The 20,867-nt window shown below is 43.8% G+C and overlaps 2 protein-coding genes across 2 annotated transcripts in view; one reads left to right on the forward strand and one right to left on the reverse strand.

Annotated features, from left to right (window-relative positions):
• iqch (IQ motif containing H) overlaps positions 1 to 1,897 on the reverse strand; it is a 5,089-nt gene extending 3,192 nt beyond the window's left edge. The window contains exons 1-4 of the mRNA XM_070441008.1: positions 1,528 to 1,897; positions 1,166 to 1,288; positions 852 to 949; positions 698 to 773 (exon numbers count right to left, since the gene is read on the reverse strand). Of these exons, the coding sequence (XP_070297109.1) occupies positions 698 to 773; positions 852 to 949; positions 1,166 to 1,288; positions 1,528 to 1,578 (348 nt within the window). The 5' untranslated portion in view covers positions 1,579 to 1,897. The remainder of the gene's footprint in view (positions 1 to 697; positions 774 to 851; positions 950 to 1,165; positions 1,289 to 1,527) is intronic.
• Positions 1,898 to 2,250: 353 nt separating this feature from the next.
• Positions 2,251 to 20,867, forward strand: part of aagab (alpha and gamma adaptin binding protein) — a 30,253-nt gene continuing 11,636 nt past the window's right edge. Inside the window, exons 1-7 of the mRNA XM_070441009.1 lie at positions 2,251 to 2,447; positions 2,671 to 2,861; positions 4,686 to 4,782; positions 4,873 to 4,962; positions 5,976 to 6,059; positions 14,952 to 15,076; positions 18,352 to 18,468. Coding sequence (XP_070297110.1) covers positions 2,339 to 2,447; positions 2,671 to 2,861; positions 4,686 to 4,782; positions 4,873 to 4,962; positions 5,976 to 6,059; positions 14,952 to 15,076; positions 18,352 to 18,468 — 813 coding nt within the window. The 5' untranslated portion in view covers positions 2,251 to 2,338. The remainder of the gene's footprint in view (positions 2,448 to 2,670; positions 2,862 to 4,685; positions 4,783 to 4,872; positions 4,963 to 5,975; positions 6,060 to 14,951; positions 15,077 to 18,351; positions 18,469 to 20,867) is intronic.

Raw genomic sequence — 20,867 nt, forward strand, 5'->3', positions numbered from 1 at the left:
GAGAAGAGATATGTTATAGGCCCAATGACTGTCGTGCTATGTTATAGCCCACAGACTGTAGTGTATGTTATAGCCACAGACTATAGGTGTATGTGTATTAGCCGCAATGACTGTTGAGTGTATGTTATCCAGGCACAGACTGTAGGTGTATGTTATAGCCACAGAGCGTATATGTGCTATGTTATAGCCACAGACTATAGTGCTATGTTATAGCCCACAGACTGGTAGTGCTATGTTATAGCCTACTGGATGTAAGTGCTATGATTGATGGCCCACAGACTGTAGTGCTATGTTATAGCCCAAGACTGTCGTGGCTTATGTTATAGGCCTAAGACTGTCGTGCTTGTTATAGCCCACAGACTGTTCCTGCTATGTTTATAGCGCATATGACTGTAGTGCTATGTTACTAGCCCACTAAGACTGTCGGTGCTAATGTTATAGGCTAACTGACTGTAGTGCTATGTATAGCTCACATGACTGTCGTGCTAATGTTAGTAGCCCACAGACTGTAGTGGACTGTAGTGCTATGTTATAGCCCACAGACTGTAGTGCTATGTTATAGCCCACAGACTATAGTGCTATGTTATAGCCCACTGACTGTAGTGCTATGTTATAGCCCAATGACTGTAGTGCTATGTTATAGCCTCCTGAAAATTGACAAGTGTGAGCAGTGAATGACTAGGCCTATAGTATTTACCTTCTCCCCAGGTGAAGCCCCCACACTCTGACCTCTCTGATGATGCATGTCTGGGATACTCTCCAGGGGGGGCCTCCTGTATGACAAACTGCTGGTCAGACTCATGCTGTACTCAAATAATAATAATGTAGGTAGTCCTGAGAAAACCACTTACCATTTGGGAATCTGTACAGTCTTATTCTCTAGGTCTTCAATGCTGGGAAGTGTCAGTACCTGCCTATTGACCGTCTCCTGATACTGCTCTGCACGCCTCTGGAAACAAATATTGACGGGTTAGGGTTATACTGTAATGCTATTGATATAAGTGCTCAGTGTATTGTGTGTGTGTGTGTGTGTGTGTGTGTGTGTGTGTGTGTGTGTGTGTGTGCTTAATGAACTTTCAAGAAGGCTATATAGCCTTGTCTTTAGGTGACTTGGGCATAATGAAGATGTTTTCAGATGTGTGCTGAAGACAGGTGTATTCTTAACCCTGATCCCACTCTCTGTCCTGCGGATGGCAGTGTCCAAGGCCTGGAGGTCCACCGTTTCTCCCTTCTCGTGGAAGGTGATACGGCCAAGACTACGCTTCAGCTGTCTCAAATCATCCTGGACCTGATGATGAACACCAAATTGCCAGACACAACGTGAAAAATCTAATACCATCACCGTTGAGTCACCTTCAACATCCCAAAACAAGACAAACTCTTCATAAGACAATTGTGTCGCCTAACTTTAGCTAGATAACTATAAATAACTAGCTAATTCATACAAAATATAAACAATACAAACCAGTTAGCTAGCAAGAAAACAACATCGCAGTAAATGTAGCTAGCTAACGTTAACGTCGTTACCTGAACTAAAACGTTTCCCAGCTCATCTGAGTGTTTAAGAATGTCAGCCATTTCTTTGACAGTTTCTGTAAAAACTTGCAAGTTTCTGTAAACACTTTCAAAGGATCAAAGTCCCATTTCATGTGACATGCGACATGGTTTGCTAACTGGCTAATTGGCTAGTTATTTATTGTTGTGGAAAGCTTGACAACTTCCCCTGTCAACAAACCCTTTCTCATCCTCTGCCTGGCCCCAGACGAAACACTGTAACTAAGGCAACGAGATGCTACATTCACTAAGTGGGCGAATGGGAGAGGAGAAAAGAGAAGGCAAACATACTAGATATGTAGTTTTGCTAGTTTTTTTGTTGATTTATAATGTTTGAATAAATAATCGCATGAAATTTGCACTTTTATTAAATAGAAAGTACATAAATCAGAAGTAGAAACCATCCTTTTTATCATTCTGCGGTGGAATACGGTTCCTGGTCGTCACTAGTTACCACAAACACAAAGCCATAATTATTGCTAAACCCCGCCTATTTTTACAACTTATCTTCTTAAAATCTTATTTTAAGTCTAACCCTAATATTACCCACACTGCTAACATTATACCTAACCTTAACATTAAATTAAGACCAAAAAGCAAATTTTAGTTAGTTTTTACGATATAGCAAACGTTGACTTTGTGGCTGACGTAACTATTGGCAACCGTGAGTTTGCGTCTTGCACCGGAAGTGATAATGCGGTTTGAGTTGAAAGGTCATACTGACTGCGAAGGTTTGTTGTGCTAGCTAGTTTGTCATCTTTTTCCAGCAAGGAACGCTTCAAATATGTCCGCGTCTGAAGAACACGAGGAACAAGAAGACACAGCGACCACTGTCCCATCTGTCCTCATTACGAGCTGTGACATTGGCTTTAATGAACAAGATTTGATAAAACGTAAGTAGATGCAGGGTAGCAAAATGGCCTAACTAGCTAACGTTGGCTAGCTTTAATAAATTGCAAGATCACTCTAACAGCTGCCTAAACAGGAACACACAAACATGTATTACTGTTCATAGAAGCTGTTCATTACTTACATTGTGAATGTGTAGCGAAGTTAGCTACTGTAACTTAACTAGTTGCTAAGTGACTGGGAAACATTGAAAAATGTTTTTTTCAGAGATTCTAGGCACCACATCGTTGCCAGAGCCGTTCAAGCAGGAGGATACGGTAGTGTGGTACCCATGGACTATCAACAACAAGTATTACACTGCAGACGTCAGCCTCTGTGTGGTGCCCAGTACCTACCAGATGACCTCGGAGATAGCCCAGTCCATGCAGGCTTTCATTGCTTACTTTGACAGCACAGTGGTAAGTGTGTGTGTGTGTGTGTGTGTGTGTGTGTGTGCAGTGCAGTGCATTCAGACCCCTTTACTTTTTCCACACTTTGTTATGTTACGAACCTTATTCTAAAATGTATTAAATAGTTCCTCCTCCCCCCCCCCCCCAATAATCACCCCACAACACCCCATAATGACAACAAAAAACCCCATAAAAAATGTATAAAAAAAGACTGAAAAAACTACTGAAATATTACATTTATGTAAGTATTCAGAACATTTACTCAGTACATTGTTGAAGCACCGTTGGCAGTGATTACAGCCTCGATTCTTCTTGGATATGATGCTACAAGCTTGTCACACCTGCAATTGGGGAGTTTCTCCCATTCTTCTCTGCAGATCCTCTCAAGCTCTGTCAGGTTGGATGGGTAGCGTCACTGCACAGCTATTTTCAGGTCTCTCCAGAGATGTTTGATTGGGTTCAAGTCTGTGCTCTGGCTGGGCCACTCAAAGACATTCAGAGACTTGTCCCGAAGCCAGTCCTGCGTTGTCTTGGATGTGTGTTTATGGTCGTCGAACCTTCCCCCAAGTCTGAGGTCCTGAGCGCTCTGGAGCAGGTTTTCATCAAGGATCTCTCTGTACTTTGCTCCGTTCATCTTTGCCTCGATCATGACTAGTTTCCCAGTCTCTGCAGCTGAAAAACATCCTCACAGCATGATGCTGCCACCACCATGCTTCAACGTAGGGATGGTGCCAGGTTTCCTCCGGACGTGATGCTTGGCATTCAGTCTAAAGAGTTCAATCTTAGTTTCAACAGACCAGAGAATCTTGTCTCTCATGGTCTGAGAGTCTTTAGGTGCCTTTAGGCAAACTCCAAGCGGGCTGTCATGTGCCTTTTACTGAGGAGTGACTTCTGTCTGGCCACTCTACCATAAAGGCCTGATTGGTGGAGTCCTGCAGAGATGGCTGTCCTTCTGGAAGGTTCTCCCATCTACACAGAGGAACTCTAGAGCTCTGTCAGGGACCAATGGGTTCTTGGTCACCTCCCTGACCATGGCCCTTCTACCCCAATTGCTCAGTTTGGCCGGGCGGCCAGCTCTAGGAAGAGTCTTGGTGGTTCCAAACTTCTTCCATTTAAGAATGATGAAGGCCTCTGTGTTCTTGGGGACCTCCAATGCTGCAGAACTGTTTTCCCCAGATCTGTGCCTCAAACAATCCTGTCTCAGTCTACGTACAATTCCTTTGACCTCAATGTGGAGTCTCATAACAAAGGGTCTGAATACTTAAGTAAATAAGGTATTTCTGTTTTTTATTTGTAATACATTTGCAAACATTTCTAAACCTGTTTTCGCTTTGTGATTATGGGGTATTGTGTGTGTAGATTGCTGTATTTAAAAAAAGAAAAAAAAAAGTTTAATCCATTTTAGAATAAGACTGTAACATATTGTGGGGAAAGGTCAAGGGGTCTGAATACTTTCCGAAGGCACTGTATATCGGTGGTGTTGGGTACAGCAGGCTGCATCTCAATCTGTGATTCCTCGCATCCCATCTCTTTGCCTCCTACCTACTCAACCCCTCAGACCTTCAGTGCATTTTGTGAAGGAGGAGAGAAGAGAGGACGCAACAAGTGTAGGAAAGATATTAATTGACAGAGCCAAAGACAGACCCGGGGTATGATTGGTAAATCACAGGCTAGAAACCAAACAGAACCAAACTGGGAAATGTGTCCAATGGAAGCTCTCATTTTTGTGTTGCAAAACATTTTCCATTGCAAAAAGCTTTGCAAAAATGTCTGAAATGTTTTGCAACAGTGTGCAACTAATGAACACACCCTTGTCTCCCTGGGGTCTGACAGAAGGATGGTTTGGAACGGCTGTCTCCCTGGATATCTGTGGTGGAAGACTTAGCTCCAGAGGTGCTCATCCTGGTCTGTGAGCGCGTGTGTGAAAGTGGTGAGTGTTACACAACCTCTGGGTGTGTGTGTGTGTGTGTGAGAGAAACTTGTTCCAAAATTGAACTATACAAAACAATCTCTTCTACAGGCGTCAGTAGACATGAGGCACATCAGTGGTGTTTGGCACATGCCTTTGAGTTGGTGGAGCTCAGCCCTGAAGACCTGCCAGATGAGGAAGGTAAGAGAGACCGTTTTTGTTCTGCTGTTTTTCCAAGTAGCAGCAACATTCTGAATTGTGACTAATTAAGAGGCTGACCTGCTCATGATACTGCCTCCCGAGTGGCGCAGCGGTCTAAGGCACTGCCATCGCAGTGCTAGCTGTGTCGCTACAGATCCTGGTTCGAATCCAGGCTGTGTCGCAGCCGGCCGTGACCAGGAGACCCGAGAAGGAGGTGGTGCACAATTGGCCCAGCGTCGTCCAGGTTTGGTCCGGCAGGGATGTTCTTGTCCCATCGCGCTCTAGCGACTACTGCTCTGACATGCACGATGTGCAAAAATTCTAAAAACCTGTTTTCTCTTTGTCATTATGGGGTATTGTGTGTAGATTGAGGACATTTTTTACATTTTAGAATAAGGCTCTAACGTAACAAAATGTGGACAAATGACACTACAGGCACTACATGAATCAGTCGAAGGCCACAGCTGTAGGGTTTCAGATCAGACTCAGTCTGAATGGTTGTTAGTTTACCAACTATCTGTTTCTTTCTCTCTCTCTCTCTCTCGTCATCTCTGTTTCTCTCTCTCTCTCTCTCTCGTCTCTCTCTTCTGTTTTCTCTCTCTCTCTTTCTCTCGTCTTCTCTTCTTCTCTTGTTCTCTCTCCTCTCTGTTTCTCCTCTCTCCTCTGTTCTCCTCTGTTTCTCTCTCTCTCTCTCCTCGTCTCATCTCATCTTTGCTATCCGCTCTCTCTCTCTCGTCTGTTACGTGTCTTCTCTCTCGTTTCTCTCTCTGCCTTCTACTCTGTTCTCTCTACTACTCTCTGTTCTTCTCTTCTCTCTCTGTTCTCTCTCTCTCTGTTTCTCTACTCCTGTCTATCTCTGCTCTCTGTCTTCCTCTCTCTCTGTCTCTCTCTCTCTGTTTCTCTCTCTCTCTCTCTGTTTCTCTCTCTCTTTCTTTCTCTCTCTGTTTCTCTCTCTCTCTGTTTCTCTGTCTCTCGCTCTGTCTCTCATCCACTGTCTCTGTAATTCCTACCAGATGACTTCCCAGAGTCTACAGGAGTGAAGAGGATTGTCCAGGCTCTCAACGCTAACGTGTGGTCCAGTGTTGAGATGAAAGATGGTGAGATGGTTTCACAATCTTATTTTTATATGTGTTTGTCTACATGTATAACATGTTTTTGAAATGGAATGTTTATGGTATTTAATAATTATACTGAACAGCTGGGGAGGTGGGCAGTGGGGATTGAATTGTAACCACTTTTTATTTTTGAGTTTGTTTTATTTAACCAGGTAGGCTAGTTGAGAACAAGTTCCCATCTACAACTGTGACCTGGCCAAGATAAAGCAAAGCAGTTCGACACAAACAACAACACAGAGTTACACATGGAGTAAACAAAACATACAGTCAATAATACAATAGAAAAGTCTGTATACAGTGTGTGCAAATTAAGTAAGATTAGGGAGGTAAGGCAATAAATAGGCCACGGTGGCGAAGTAATTACAATTTAGCAATTAAACACTGGAGTGATAGATGTGCAGAAGATGAATGTGCAAGCAGGTAGCCTAGTGGTTAGAGCGTTGGACCAGTAACCGAAAGGTTGCAAGATCGAATCCCCGAGCTGTCAAGGTACAAATCTGTCGTTCTGCCCCTGAACAAGGCAGTTAACCCACTGTTCCTAGGCCGTCATTGAAAATAAGAATTAACTGACTTGCCTAGTTGAATAAAAGTAGAGGTACTGGGGTGCAAAGGAGCAAAAAAATTAAACCCGGCGACGACACGGCCAGACCACCGACATCACAATCTTTCCCAAGCAGGTGTGGTTTGGTGAAGCGGAGGTTGGTGGACTAACTGCCACTCCTATGCAGACTTAGTGTGATCTCCTCAGCTGTGATCTGAAGCTTTGCCTCAGACTGGTGCTGTTGGGGAGACAACCACAGAAATAGAAAACGACTGCATCATCTCTATGGACAAAACATCTGAGCTCTGTATTTCCAACACACATAACTAGTCTAACGTTCAGACACTATGGAGACTCTAGTCTAACATTCAGACACTATGGAGACTCTAGTCTAACGTTCAGACACTATGGAGACTCTAGTCTAACGTTCAGACTGGTTAGGGGCTCGTAGGTAAGCATTTCACTGTAAGGTCTATATCTATAACATATACACCTGTTGTATTCGGCGCTTGTGGATTTACATGAGAGAGAGTTCTCCTGGCATCCACCAAACCCAGATCTGTCCGTCAGACTGCCAGATAGTGAAGCGTGATTCATCACTCCAGAGAACACGTTTCCACTGCTCCAGAGTCCAATGGCGGTGAGCTTTACACCACTCCAGCCGACGCATGATCTTAGGCTTGTGTGCGGCTGCTCGGCCGTGGAAACCCATTTCATGAAGCTCCCGACGAACAGTTCTAGTGCTGAACGTCGCTTCCAGAGGCAGTTTGGAACTCGTAGTGAGTGTTGCAACCGAGGACAGGCGATTTTTATGCGCTTCAACACTCGGCGGTCCCATTCTGTGAGCTTGTGTGGTCTACCACTTTGCGGCTGAGCCGTTGTTGCTCTTAAACGTTTCCACTTCACAATAACAGCACTTAAAGTTGACCGGGGAAGCTCTGTCAGGGCAGACATTTGACGAACTGACTTGTTGGAAAGGTGGCATCCTATGACAGTACCACGTTGAAAGTCACTGTGCTCTTCAGTGAGGTCATTCTACTGCCAATGTTTGTCTATGGAGATTACATGGCGGTGTGCTCGATTTTATACACCTGTCAGCAACGGGCGTGGCTGAAATAGCAGAATCCACTCATTTGAAGGGGTGTCCACATACTTTTGTATATGTGTGTACATTTTGTTTGTTTTCAATATATCACAAACTGTTTCTGCATGTTGGTTATTGATTTGGACACGTTAAAACTCGTTTGACATCGGGTTATTTATCAAAATGTCTTGTCAACAGGAAGCCACGACAGCATCATTTTCAAGTTTTAGTAATTATATAGATAAATAATATAAATTTATATTTTACTTGAATCAGGTTAAAAACTTTCGAATGAGTAAAAAAAGAACGTGCCGCGATTGTTTGATTTTTGATATACCAAAATGGTTTTGGTCTGATTTTCATTCTCTGTTCCTCTGCTCGCTGTGCGTCGTCGTCTTCCCTCTCCTCCTCGTCGGTCCAGTTCTCTTTCGTTCTCTCCTCTCGTCTCTTCGTTCCCTCTCTCCAGTTCTCTTTTGTTCTCTCTCTCTCTCGTCTCTTTGGCTTGCCCCTCAGTACAAGATACGCGCCGTGTCCCCCAAGTCAGAACGCCTGGGGGTGCGTGCATCGGTCCCCCTCCCGTCTCCTCCCTCCCTCCCCCTCCCATAGATAGGGTCCATTGCTGTCTCGCTGTCATCTCTCAATCTGTTTCAGCCTCCGCCTTCAACCAATACATGCTCTGGTCTCTTTTCTTCTTCTCTTGCGGAGAATCTCAACAAGCATACATCAGTCGTCATCAATCCCCACTCGCCTGCTGTGCTCTCTCTTGTGGCGCGCTGGCGATCATCTGTCTCCATAGACCCTCCTCCGTTCTTCTCTACTGTTCTATTTACCTAGATAGAAGTTTTTATTCTTGCAGTACGGACGTTGGTTCGTCTTTTGGTCTATACTGATGTTCATGTTCTTGGTGGTCCCGCAGACATTAACATACCCACACCTTTTGACCAAGGATGGCAGGAGCACTGTCACTTCAATTATCCCCACCCAGAGGAAGACTACTTGGTCAGTGAACTAATTACTCTCCTCAGGGACTCCGCAGTGGGGGCCGTTTGGCCGACATCTATTGGATGTTAACCTGTCTCAACATGTCACATCCAATTTCATGAGAAGCCAGGCGTGTCATAGCTGGTCTAATCTTTTAACTTTTGTATTATACTATAGGGGCGGCAGAGAAAGCCCCAACAAATTCTCTGCTCCCGCAGTAAATATCACCATATTCATTGTTTTTTTGTTTTGTTTTCCTTTACCAAATCGGTGTGGAATATTCTAGGGATTACAAATCCTCCAATACTTTTAATAACGGCCCTATTATCTCTAGCAAGTTCCCACATCCTTCGAAAGATTTGGGATATTTTTGTATTTATTTTTATTACATAAATGTTGAGCTTCTATTTCCACAGTCTCACAGGTTGTGAAAAAAACCCAATTATACACCAAGACCGGGGCGGTGACCCGTATACTGTGTATGCAAAACTTTTATCAAAGCCCGCGCGTACCAGTTTTTCCTGCTTGGGACCACCCTATCCCGCCCCGCGGGTCAGAAAGATCCTAGTGCTGCATATGACTAGTTTGTGTTGTCCAGTCCTTCTCCAGTCTGCCAGTAGAGTGGTGCAGTAGCGCTAGTGCACAAACCCCTACTAGACTTCCAAGAAAAAAGCCCGCGGGGCTACAACCAAGCAGTAGACAAACCAGACACACAGGTAAGACATGTGGCAGTTGACAAAATAATAAAACCTCAGGTCAGTCACGCGCGCGGGTTGAGATGGACAGGCTAGTGACTGTTTTATAGTTAGAATCCGGCTATTATCTACAGAGAGTCTTAGTTGTGGATACTAGGCTCAATGATCAAAGCTCACCTGGCCACGGGATATAGATATAGAGAGAGAGAACGCCCTCAGTAAGCATATAGCAGCTAGTTGATTCCTCATCCGTACCAAGAGAGCCATATCAGCAGTCCGTGTAGTCAGTTGGAGTCATCAGCTGCGGTGAGACACTGTTGAATTCAAGCTCCACTCCCCGCCGGGCTCAAGGGACCCACAGTTTGGAAACAGGTACGTCACTATACGTAATTGAGCCTACCCTCCAGCCGCGGGTTTTCGGTAGAAAAACAGTAAATGACACTAATAGTTTCAGCGCGGGGTAGATCAGTTTTGGACCTTATCAGCAGCCGGCGTGCAGGGTCATTTGAGGTTAGCCCACCACTTATCAGTCGCTGGTAGAAAGTACAGTTGACTATCTAGCGCGGTCATACACTTGCAGTTGACTAGTAGCGCGCGGTTAGACTGACGAGTCTGCAATTTCTTTTTTACATACTAAGCCCAGCGGCGGGGTCGGTAGACAGTAGGTGACCAATACCAGCCCGCGTAGTGACAGCTTATGACCCATTTATCGTGTTTTTTCTTAGAATGTTTTCATCAAAATTCTATCCCATCATCTCTGCTCCCCACAGCCCCCCCCGATCGCGGGCGTAGACAGTTGACTATCAGCGCGGTAGACAGTTGACTATCAGCGCGGTAGACAGTTGACTATCAGCGCGGTAGACAGTTGACTATCAGCGCGGTCGACAGTTGACTATCAGCGCGGTCGACGGTAGACAGTTGACTATCAGCACGGTAGACAGTTGACTATCAGCACGGTAGACAGTTGAAACCCAAATGTTAAAGGGACAAACTTTGACATATTTTATTTCATAAGATGGTTGCCAAATTGTGTCAGCAACATGAATAAGATAAATGCGTAAGATGTCTGATTGGTTACTAATAATATCATTTAAAATCCCTCAAATTGTGTCCCATATGTGTTATGACACGGCGACCATTAACGGTGACAAAATTATAAAAACACGTATTTGGCGTTAAAATCGGTAGCATGGATAGACTGTAGGAGAGAAACGAAAAAAAGATTCCCCTCCAAATACTTGGATTTGAACTTAATTTTTTGTTGTTGCCAGTTCCGACTTTATTATCAGAAGTAAACTGATATGTTTGTCCAATATCCTACTTCTAATAAAACAAACTCTGCAGGGATTTTTCTGCTGACCTACAATTGAGAAATGTATCAGAAGAATAAGGACCTTTGTTAACTTTCAGTAAAGTAAAATTGACACTTAATTGTGTTAATTTATTACGAGTCTGAGATTGTTTTAAATGGTATCTGTGAAAGACAAACAATTTAGTGTACATTTTGTTTACTTTCTGCTCACTTCATTGCATTAGTGAGCCCTCAAATGATACGTTAGCCTAATTTGCTACATAGGGCATCTGCCTTTTTTGCAATTATTTTCCATTGGACAAAATATGTAACCCACAAATATGTCGGCTTTGTTTTTTTTTGACAAACTAACAATGTCTTACTGTATTTAAATTATTTGATTTGATTTCAACTAACTTATGTTTTAATTCAATTAAGTAGGTCAGCAGAAAAATCCCTGCAGAGTTAATTGGTACAATTAAGCCTAATAATACTGTGCATTTGCAATATGTTTCAATGGACATATACCATCACGAATTTGACATGCTCAAAAAATACTGCAGAAATGCAAAAACTATCGGCGGTGGTTAGTTGACTATCGGCGGTGGTTAGTTGACTATCGGCGGTGGTTAGTTGACTATCGGCGGTGGTATGTGACCAGCATTGGACTTCTCTCCCAACGGGTAAATCTACATGTAGATTATGTGTTAATGATATCTTATGGATAGGGCCAGATAATCCTGACCGTTGTGATCTAAAACATCCTCTCAGCTGTCAACTCTGTTTATTTTCAGCAAACTAACGTGTAAATATTTGTATGAACATAAGATTCAACAACTGAGACATAACTGAACACAGTTCCACAGACATGGACTACAAATGGAATACACTGTGTCCCTGAAAAAGGGGGTCAAAAGTACAGTATCTGGTGGCCACCAACTGCATATAAAGTACTGCAGTGCATCTCCTCCTCACGGACTTGCACCAGATTTGCCAGTTCTTGTGTGAGATGTTACCCACTCTTCCACCAAGGCACCTGCAAGTTCCCGGACATTTCTGGGGGAATGGCCCTAGCCCTTCACCCTCCGATCCAACAAGGGTCCCAGAACGTGCTGCAATGGGAATTGAGATCCGCTCTTCACTTGGCACGTACAGAACACTGACATTCCTGTCTTTGACAGACAAATCCGCCAGAACGAGCAGTATCTTCTGTGGGCATTGTCATGCTGGAAGGTCATGTCAGGATGAGCCTGCAGGGAGCGTACCACATGAGGAGGAGATGTCTTCCCTGTAACGCACACGTTGAGATTGCCTGCAAAATGACAGCAAGCTTCAGGCCGATGATTGCGTGTGACAGCACCACCCAGACCATGACGGGACCCTCCAATCGATCCCGCTCCCAGGAGTACAGCCTCAGCTGTAACGCTTCATTCATTTGACGATAAACGCAAATCCGACCATCCACCCCTGGTGAGACAAAATCACAACCGTCAGTGAAGAGCACTTTTGCCAGTCCTGTCTGGAATTCCATCGAACGGTGGGTGTGTGGCCATAGGCGACCGTTTGCCCGGTGATGTCTGATGAGGACCTTGCCGTTACAACAGACCTACAAGCCCTCCATCAGCCTCTCAGCCTATTCGGACGTCTGAGGCACTGATGGAGGGATTGTCGGTCCTGTAGTAACTCAGGCAGTTGTCTGTTGCCATCCTGTACCTAGTCCCGCAGTGTGCATGTTCAGATGTTACCGATCCTTTGCAGGTTGTAGTTACACGTGGTCTGCCACTGCTGAGGGCGATCAGCTGTCCGTCCTGTCTCCTGTAGCACTGTTTAGGCGTCTCACAGTAGGACATTGCAATTATTGCCCTCGGCCACATCTGCAGTCCTGCATTGCCTCCTTGCAGCATGCTAAGCACGTTCACGACAGACTGACAGGGGGACCCTGAGGCATTCTTTCTTTGGTGTTTATTTCAGACGTTCCAGTAGAAAGGCCTCTGTTAGTGTCGTACGTTTTCAATAACTGTGACCTTAATTGCTTACCTCTGTAAAGCTGTTAGTGTCTTAACAAACCGTTCCACAGTGCATGTTCAGATTGTTTATGGTCTCATCGTTGTCCATTGAGCATTGGGAAACAGGTTTAAACTCTTCACAGATCTTCAATTATAAAGTTTATTTTGATTTTCACGACATGATCTTTTAAAAACAGGTCTGAAAAAGGAATGTTTTCTTTTTTCTGAGTTTTATAACTACGGCCCTGGTGGAAATTCCTTGGCGGCCTACATTGTGAGGATAAGCCTGAGTGTGTGTTTGTAGGCTCCAGCATTGAACTCTTCTCCGCTGTTTCAGCTACCACGCAGCAACAAGAAGTGGGGATAACTGGTATACTTCTGGCCCTTCCTTAGACACTGTGTTAACTAACCTCCAGACGAGCGTCAATGCCATACAACTCCAACCTTCCGTGGCCTCCAAACTGCTTCTTAAATGCAAGTAAAACTAAATGCATGCTCTTTCAACGATTCACTACCGGCCCGCCTGTCCACATCACTACTCTGGACGGTATCTGACTTAGAGATGTGGACATCTACAAATACCTAGGGTCTGGTTTAGACTAAACTCTCCTTCCAGACCGCATTAAGCATCTCCAATCCAAAATCGAAATCTAGAAATTGCTTCTATTCGCAACAAAGCATCCTCAGTCATTTGCTGCCAAAACTGCCCCCGTTAAAACTGGACATATCCTAGCCGATCTTTGACTTCTGGCGATGTCATTTACAAATAGATCGCATCCAATTTGGCTGCAGGAGCGAGTGTTGGAGCTTTCACAGTGCCAGTCCGTGTGTCACCCAAAGCTCCCATTACTACCCCACGCACTACGACCTGTATTCCTTTTGCTGGCCCTTCACGTTCATACCTGTTGCCAAACCCACTGGCCCAGGTCATCTACAAGTCTGTTGCTAGGTAAAGCCCCGCCTTATCTCAGCTTCACTGTCACCGTAGCAGCACCCACCCGTAGCACGCGCTCCAGCAGGTAATTTGCACTGGTCACCCCCAAGCCCAATTCCTCCTTTGGCCACCTTTCGCTTCCAGTTCTCTGCTGCAAATGACTGGAACGAATTGCAAAAATCACTGAAGCGCGAACTCATATCTCCCTCACCTACTTTAACACCAGCTGTCAGAGCAATCACTGGAACCTGACACTTAAGCCCATCTGTAAATAGCCCATCCAAAACTCCTCATCCCATACGGTTGATTATTTATTTACTTTTTTTTATGTTTTGCCTCCTTTGCACCCCAGTATCTCTACTTGCACGTTATCAGCTTCTGCACATCTATCACGTCCAGTGTTCTAATTGCTAAATTAATTATTTTGCCCACTATGGCCTATTTATTGCTTTACCCTCCCTAATCTTACCTCAGTTGCACACACTGTATATAGGACTTTTTTGCTTTGCTTTATCTTGGCCAGGTCGCAGTTGTTAAATGAGAACTTGTTCTCAACTACCCCCCATACTTGTTAAAAAGTGAAGATTAAATAACAACCTGTAAGCTGTTATGGGACCTGCATCACAGAAGTGCATCTACACCATTCCCCTCCATCAGAAACCTAGTGTCCTCCATCAAATTCCAACTCGAGTTTGTCCAGATCCACAGAGACTACCTACTTCACTTAATTAATTCACATTAAATGGATTTATTTTGCAATTAGGCCCTTTTATCTAAATCCCCAGAGTCAGATAACGCGTGGAGACAATTTTCTTTGTCCATGCTAGAGATTCCCGTAAACTCCAGTCATGATGTCTAATCTTAGTTACATTGGCTCATCGAACCTAGCTCTAACTTCCTTCAGTAACTGGAAGAGACATTAAAAAAATGATATACCATGATGTTTTCATTTTCTGTTCTCTGGGGAAGTAGGATAAAGGCATGATTCGCCCCACCCAAATTCCTGGAGTATCCTTTAATTAATTTAAATTGATCATAGCATATGAACTGAAAATACTTGACTTGACCCTGATATAATGACAATATTACAGGTAAACCATTTCACATTTTCATGCCAAACTAATATCTCAAAATGATTTGCAAAAGTTACACGAAAAAGGTTTAACAGGCAGCAAAGTTATGTACTGTTTAGCAGACAAGTTATGTTACAGCAAGTTATGTACTGTTATACTAATTTTTCCCTCTTTCCTCTCTAGCCGAAAATGACGGGCACTTCCTCCTGCACCGGGCCTTTTGACAAACACAGCCAAGGTGTGACCCACCGGGCTGGTCCCCCCTGAAGACCTGGCGGGCCACGAGGGGCAAGGGATGGCGCGAGGACATGTCCCCTTGAAACGACAAACTCCATCGCACCTGCTCTTAACGATCCGCACCTTCAAACTCTTGCTGATGTCAGGTGACAGGAGAGTATCCACCCAAGAAAAGTAATGGGCCTTTCTATGGTACCGTCTATTTCTATGTACTACCTTACCCCACGAGTCTATGGTAAGACTAAATTGTCAGTCCCAATACAAATAGAAGATGCGTAATTCATGATCTGCAAAAGATTAGCTTTTTCACGATTGACGGATGAGTTTTTGAAACATCCTAAATAATTTCTGAATGTACACTGTCTGATTTACATTTAAGTAGATGGTTAAATTATATTGAACAACAACGTTAGTCTCTTGATGTCCTACAAACTTTGAAGTTTGTGGGGCATACCTCCTGTCCTTTCTCCTAATAATTTGTTAAATTAATATGTTATTAGGTGATTTTGTAAACACATGAGTCAGTTGGTATCAGAAGATCGATCCAATTGCCTTTGTTAGTTCTTTAATAAAACAAATAAAACTCCGATTTCTTCCATTATTTTACCACTTGCACATGACAAAATGGGAAACCACTTAAGTGAGTAAACGTGGGGATACGAAGTATATTGAACAGCTGGTGCTTCCCACGGGTGTCTCTAATAGTTAATTAAGGTCCATGCATAAAGAATGCTGGACAGGCATATGATTAGAACCAGCTTTTAGCCTATGGGCTTACCTGTACTCAGGGAGGACAATTGCCCCATACCACAGGGCTACGATGTCACTGAATGTTTGATGAGTATCGATTCAGCCGAGGATTCTGCTCCAATCCCAATAAACGTTTCTCTATCTGTAAACACCTATATATCAGGGCAACGTAACAGTTCCTACCGGGAAGCTCTTGTACAGGGGCGACTTTGACGAAAGCACCTTAGGCCTTGGTGGATATTACAGGCTAGGCATCACCATCAAAATACACCACCGTTATGCAGAAAGTATCTATCCTTCTGTCTTTCAAGAGTAGATGCTGTCATTCTACTGCCATATGTTATTCTATGAGTATTCACCTCACTAAGCTCCCCTGACCTACTGTGAGCACATGTCTTTTATACACATTGTGCCAAGAAAACGGTGGAGCTGTGAGAAAGATGTTCTGGAATCAAGCGTCAGATATCCAGTCTCATTATGCGATCAGAGCGCGGTTCCACATTACTCCTTCGTATATAGTTGAAATATATCAATTGCTTTTGTTGTTTGCCTTTATTTTGCAAGTCACAATTGTAATATCCATGCTCACCTACGGAACTTTTACTGCATGATTTGTTATTGACAAATATTGGAAATTCACACGTGTATACAAAACTAACTCAACCAGAATTTTGTGTAAAAATATCACGATGGGACTTTCAACATCAGTTATTAATTCAAAATGTGTCTTAGTCATAACGAGGAACCACCGACAGTACTGTCCATTCTCTAGAGCATATATGTAAATTATAGTGAGATGAGAATAATATGAAATTTATTTATATTAGAGAAGTACAGTCGTTTAATACGGATCTAGATGATCGAGGTCATAGTATGTATAGTAAATATAAAGTACCGAGTGGCGCTGCCTGCCCATTTAATTGTTTAGTCTTTTGAAACTGATACTCAATCTTATCTGACTTTTATATATGTACTGTGTGTTGTTAGAGATACTCATACTCTCTACATCGTCTTTCGCTCGTCTCTGCCTGTGCTACACCGCTTTTCTCTCTTCTAGTCTCTCTCGTCTTAACACCATCTGTAATGTTTTTTTGTTCTTTTCTTCTGTTTCTGTCTCTCTCTCTCTACGTCTCAGTGCTTACCATTGTTCTTCTCTCTTCTTCGTGTTTCATTTCCTACTGCTCTGCGTCTCGTACTGGCCTCCTCTCATTATTTCATAACCGCGATCTCTCTGTCTGCTCTCTCTCTCTTCTCTACTCTTTCTCTATCTCTTGCTGTACGCCTCGTCTCTCTCCTGGATGCCCTATCTTGTGTGTGCATCTCCCCTCTCTTATCTCACTGATGAAACCCAACTGGACATGGGGGCTTTGGTCTTTTGTAATAGTGATCGCAAGACATATGCGTGCGCTGCCTCAGCGACAATATGCTATCTCACACACAACTATGGCAGTGGATCTATCACACCTACCACCGGATTCAGTATGAGCCAAGGACCTATCCTTCATGGTATTCCAGCCCTGCTAGCATCAGCATACCAATCCATGCACCTAGGCTGACGCAACATGCTCACCATGCAGCCAACGAAGTCCCATCCATGTGAGCCACTAGCTACGTAGTCATACATAACCAGCTCATCACCATGTTCCTCGAGTGTGCGCCCGCCCTGCTCTACCATATCTCATGTGATGTTTTTTTTCCCAAATGAGTTTTGCTTTTGCTCCAATAGCTGGTGTGATATTATGTCCCTGGAGTTCTTCTATATTAACAAACCTCCCACCTGACTTGTTGCCACTTGTGAACCTCTGGATGCAGATCCTAGTGATCATACTATTACCCCCAGGAAGATCTTGACTGGAGCCGATCAGGTCCTTGACACTGGCTACCCCTGGGTCATGCGTCCCCATTCACCTATCGTGTATGTTGTCAGTCCTCCAGTCCTGCCCAGTAGAGGGGCAGATAGACGCTGGGGCCCCATAGGACTGCTAAGCGGCCCAACAGGACAACAGAGACACCAACAGGGTTTTGTGCCCCGTAGGGCATTGTTATGAACATGTGGATCGCGATCGATCGACTGGTGAGGAACTGCGTTACGTATGTGTGAAGAGTAGGACGCTATCTATCGCAGGAGAGAGAAGGGCTTAGTTTGAGTGTCATGTGTCATCTGACGAAATATAACACATAAAGGCACGAAGGAAAGCTATAGAATAAAGTTTAGGTCTATCATCTTAAAAAAAGTGCCTCCGATATTGAATCTAGCAGTCTAGTGTGATAGTCAGTGAATTAATGATAGTCATCTCCCACGTAGCAACCAAGTTCTGCTCTTCGTAATCGCGCAAGTGTGTCTTAGGACAAGGTGAATCTGCTTGCTCTCATTGTAGGAGTGTAGGGTACCAGGTTGTTAATATCTGTAAATTTACTGCGCCATATTGTCTGATATGCACTCAAGACAATTATCAGAGCTTTCCTCTCAAGTCAGCAGCAGCTTAGTCTAGCCTGACTACTACAAGCGCAAGGAAGCATATGATGACAGCTTTAAGCCTCAGCTAAGCCGTCGCCGTAAGATCTAGGTTTCTGAGCATCAATTCCTCAGGCAACAGGTGAGACATGCCTATAAGAATCTTTTCTTTTATCCAGGCTCTCCCTAATTGACCGAGTAGAGTACCCTGGTCCTCATGCTGTCAGATCAGCGACTCCGCGTCGACAGTCGAGATCACGACATCTGCAATCACTTCAGCCATCTCGGATGGTGTCAGAGGCGTAATCAGGGACACAGGCTTGGACTCCATCGAGGCCAGGAACGTGGGTTTAGAGCCTGTCACTTAATCAGCGCCATAAGCTTGCGTTCGGGCAGCCTCGCAAGCTAGACTTGATATGGCAAACACTAATACAGCGCATGAGGTACTATGAGTCAAGAGTTTTTGAACCGGCAGTAGCTCGCTGGGACTAGGACCAGTGTGATGACACTTCTACTTCCGGTCCGACCGACAGCACTCCATGCTACAGCATGGTGACTGACCTCTCGAGCCTCCTTCTGGTGGCATGGATAAGAACAGTCTTGGACTATCAGCGCGGTAGACAGTTGACTGGAGTCATCATGCGAGGCTCTGGGGGCTTACCTGCCATCAGCCATCGCGTAGTACTCAAGCGCACAGGAAACTAGTGAAGACTTTGGTGACTATCAGGCAGAGTTGAGAACAATGGTCTGACTATCATTAAAAAGCTATTGCTGGCGTTGACATTGATCGCAATCTATGACTTGTGCACTATTCACTACAAATACTTCGCGGTATCGACTGTAAACAAGAATTTTGATAATAGATGCACGAGGTCAGCCACTAGTGAGTGTTGCTGACATATACTCGCGAGGACCGGTAGACAGTTGAAACCCAACCACGATTATGCTATAATGGAGTGTCACAAAATAACCAACATTATTGAGAAATAACTCTAGTTTGAATTCTATAAAACAAATAGGGGAGAGTGAGTATATTCCAGCCAAGGAATATGGATGTCAATAACAAAGGAATCTTAGACTATGAAAATAATCAAAAATAGCGGATGAAGAGATCCCTCTGTTTGATTTCATGTCTGTGATACTTTCTAAGTTATCTATCTTAGCAAAATCCTCTTCCAAGTTTGCCGTCACGTGCTACCCGATGATGTGTTGAGATTGATGGCATCTAAGACAAAAGCAGGCCTGATGACCTTGTAAGCAGAGGAACCTAAACAGGCTACTGGTCTGTACGAAAATTTATATAGAAGTGTCTGAAACCACTAAATATAGTGACGCTCAAAACCACGTTTAAATGAATCTGCTCTCAGATCTTCTATACCAGGGTTCTCAAACCTTGCCGTTAAATGTATTTGAACTATTCACAGGGCTTACCATAAACACAATGATAGCGGTTGCGTAGTGATGTTGAAAGAAATTGATAGAGACTACATCAAAATCAAAGCTCTCCTCCGATCAGCCAGAATGACATTGCGAGGAATTTATGGAATCAGAGCTACAAACAAAGTTCTGAAAATTTATCATTGCGTGGTGCTCGCCCCGAAGATTAGGTTGCCGAGCTGAATACATTATCCTCTTACAATAAAACTTGATCCATAGTGTTTGATCTGCCCATATTTAACTAAAACAATCTTTTCTCTTATAAAAACATAAACATACATATGCATAGCGAGTGATTTTATATAAGCATGGTGTGCGATACCTTCTGGTACTTTTCCTAACTTGCAAGAAACTTCGTAATAGAAGCCAATAACTACCCTACTGTTACCTTCTTGTCTCTTCCAGCTAGAAGATATAACATGCCAACTGACACTTAATTGGGTATTAACTTCTATTCTCTCGCAAGAGGCGAGCTCCTCTGAGCATTGCTGTTCTCTCAAAGTTACCAGTACCTCTGTGTGTAAGTAATCCACATACTATTTGAGACAATAGAGCTAACATTAATGCTGAACCTTTCTACGACGTCACTTCATTGCATTAGTGAGCCCTCTCAATGATGACTTCAAGAGTACCTAATTGCAAGCACACAATGAGACCTGGCATATTCTGTCGCCTATAGTTGCGCGCTCAACTTTTCTTTTGCTATCGCGACAATAAGTAGATGCAAACCCTACCACCACTGGTAATGGTGTCTCAGGCTTCTTCTGTCTTCCTTTTTTTTTATACATACCCCTAACCTAGATGTCTTGAATGTCTCATGCTAACATCTTCATTCCATGCGAGTAGTTGACTCTCTATATCGAAGGCGTAAGCTCATATATGCTTAATATAATGTCGAGAGTGTCAAGTAGTCAGCGCAGATCCTCAGGCCGAAAATCTCTAACATAGCTATATCATTGCTACTCCTGTCCTGGGTGACAATCTTCGACATAATTCAATTATAATGTGCATTCTCAGCAATATTGTAGTTCATATGGACAGTTATCATTATACACATCAGCAGGCCACAGAGACAGACTGGATTTGACATGCTCAAAAAATACGCAGAAATGCAAAAACTATATCGGCTGTGGTTTAGTTGACTAATCGGCGGTGAGTTAGTTGACTATCGGGCGTGGTTAGCTTGACTATCGCGGTGGTTAGTTGAGCTATCGCGGTGTTAGTTGACTATCGCGGTGAGTAGGTGACTATCGGCGAGGTTAGTTGACTATCGCCTCGGTGGTCGTTGAACTTCGCGGTGGTCGTG

Source organism: Salvelinus sp. IW2-2015, unplaced genomic scaffold (assembly GCF_002910315.2).
Source record: "Salvelinus sp. IW2-2015 unplaced genomic scaffold, ASM291031v2 Un_scaffold3333, whole genome shotgun sequence".
NCBI lineage: Eukaryota > Metazoa > Chordata > Actinopteri > Salmoniformes > Salmonidae > Salvelinus > Salvelinus sp. IW2-2015.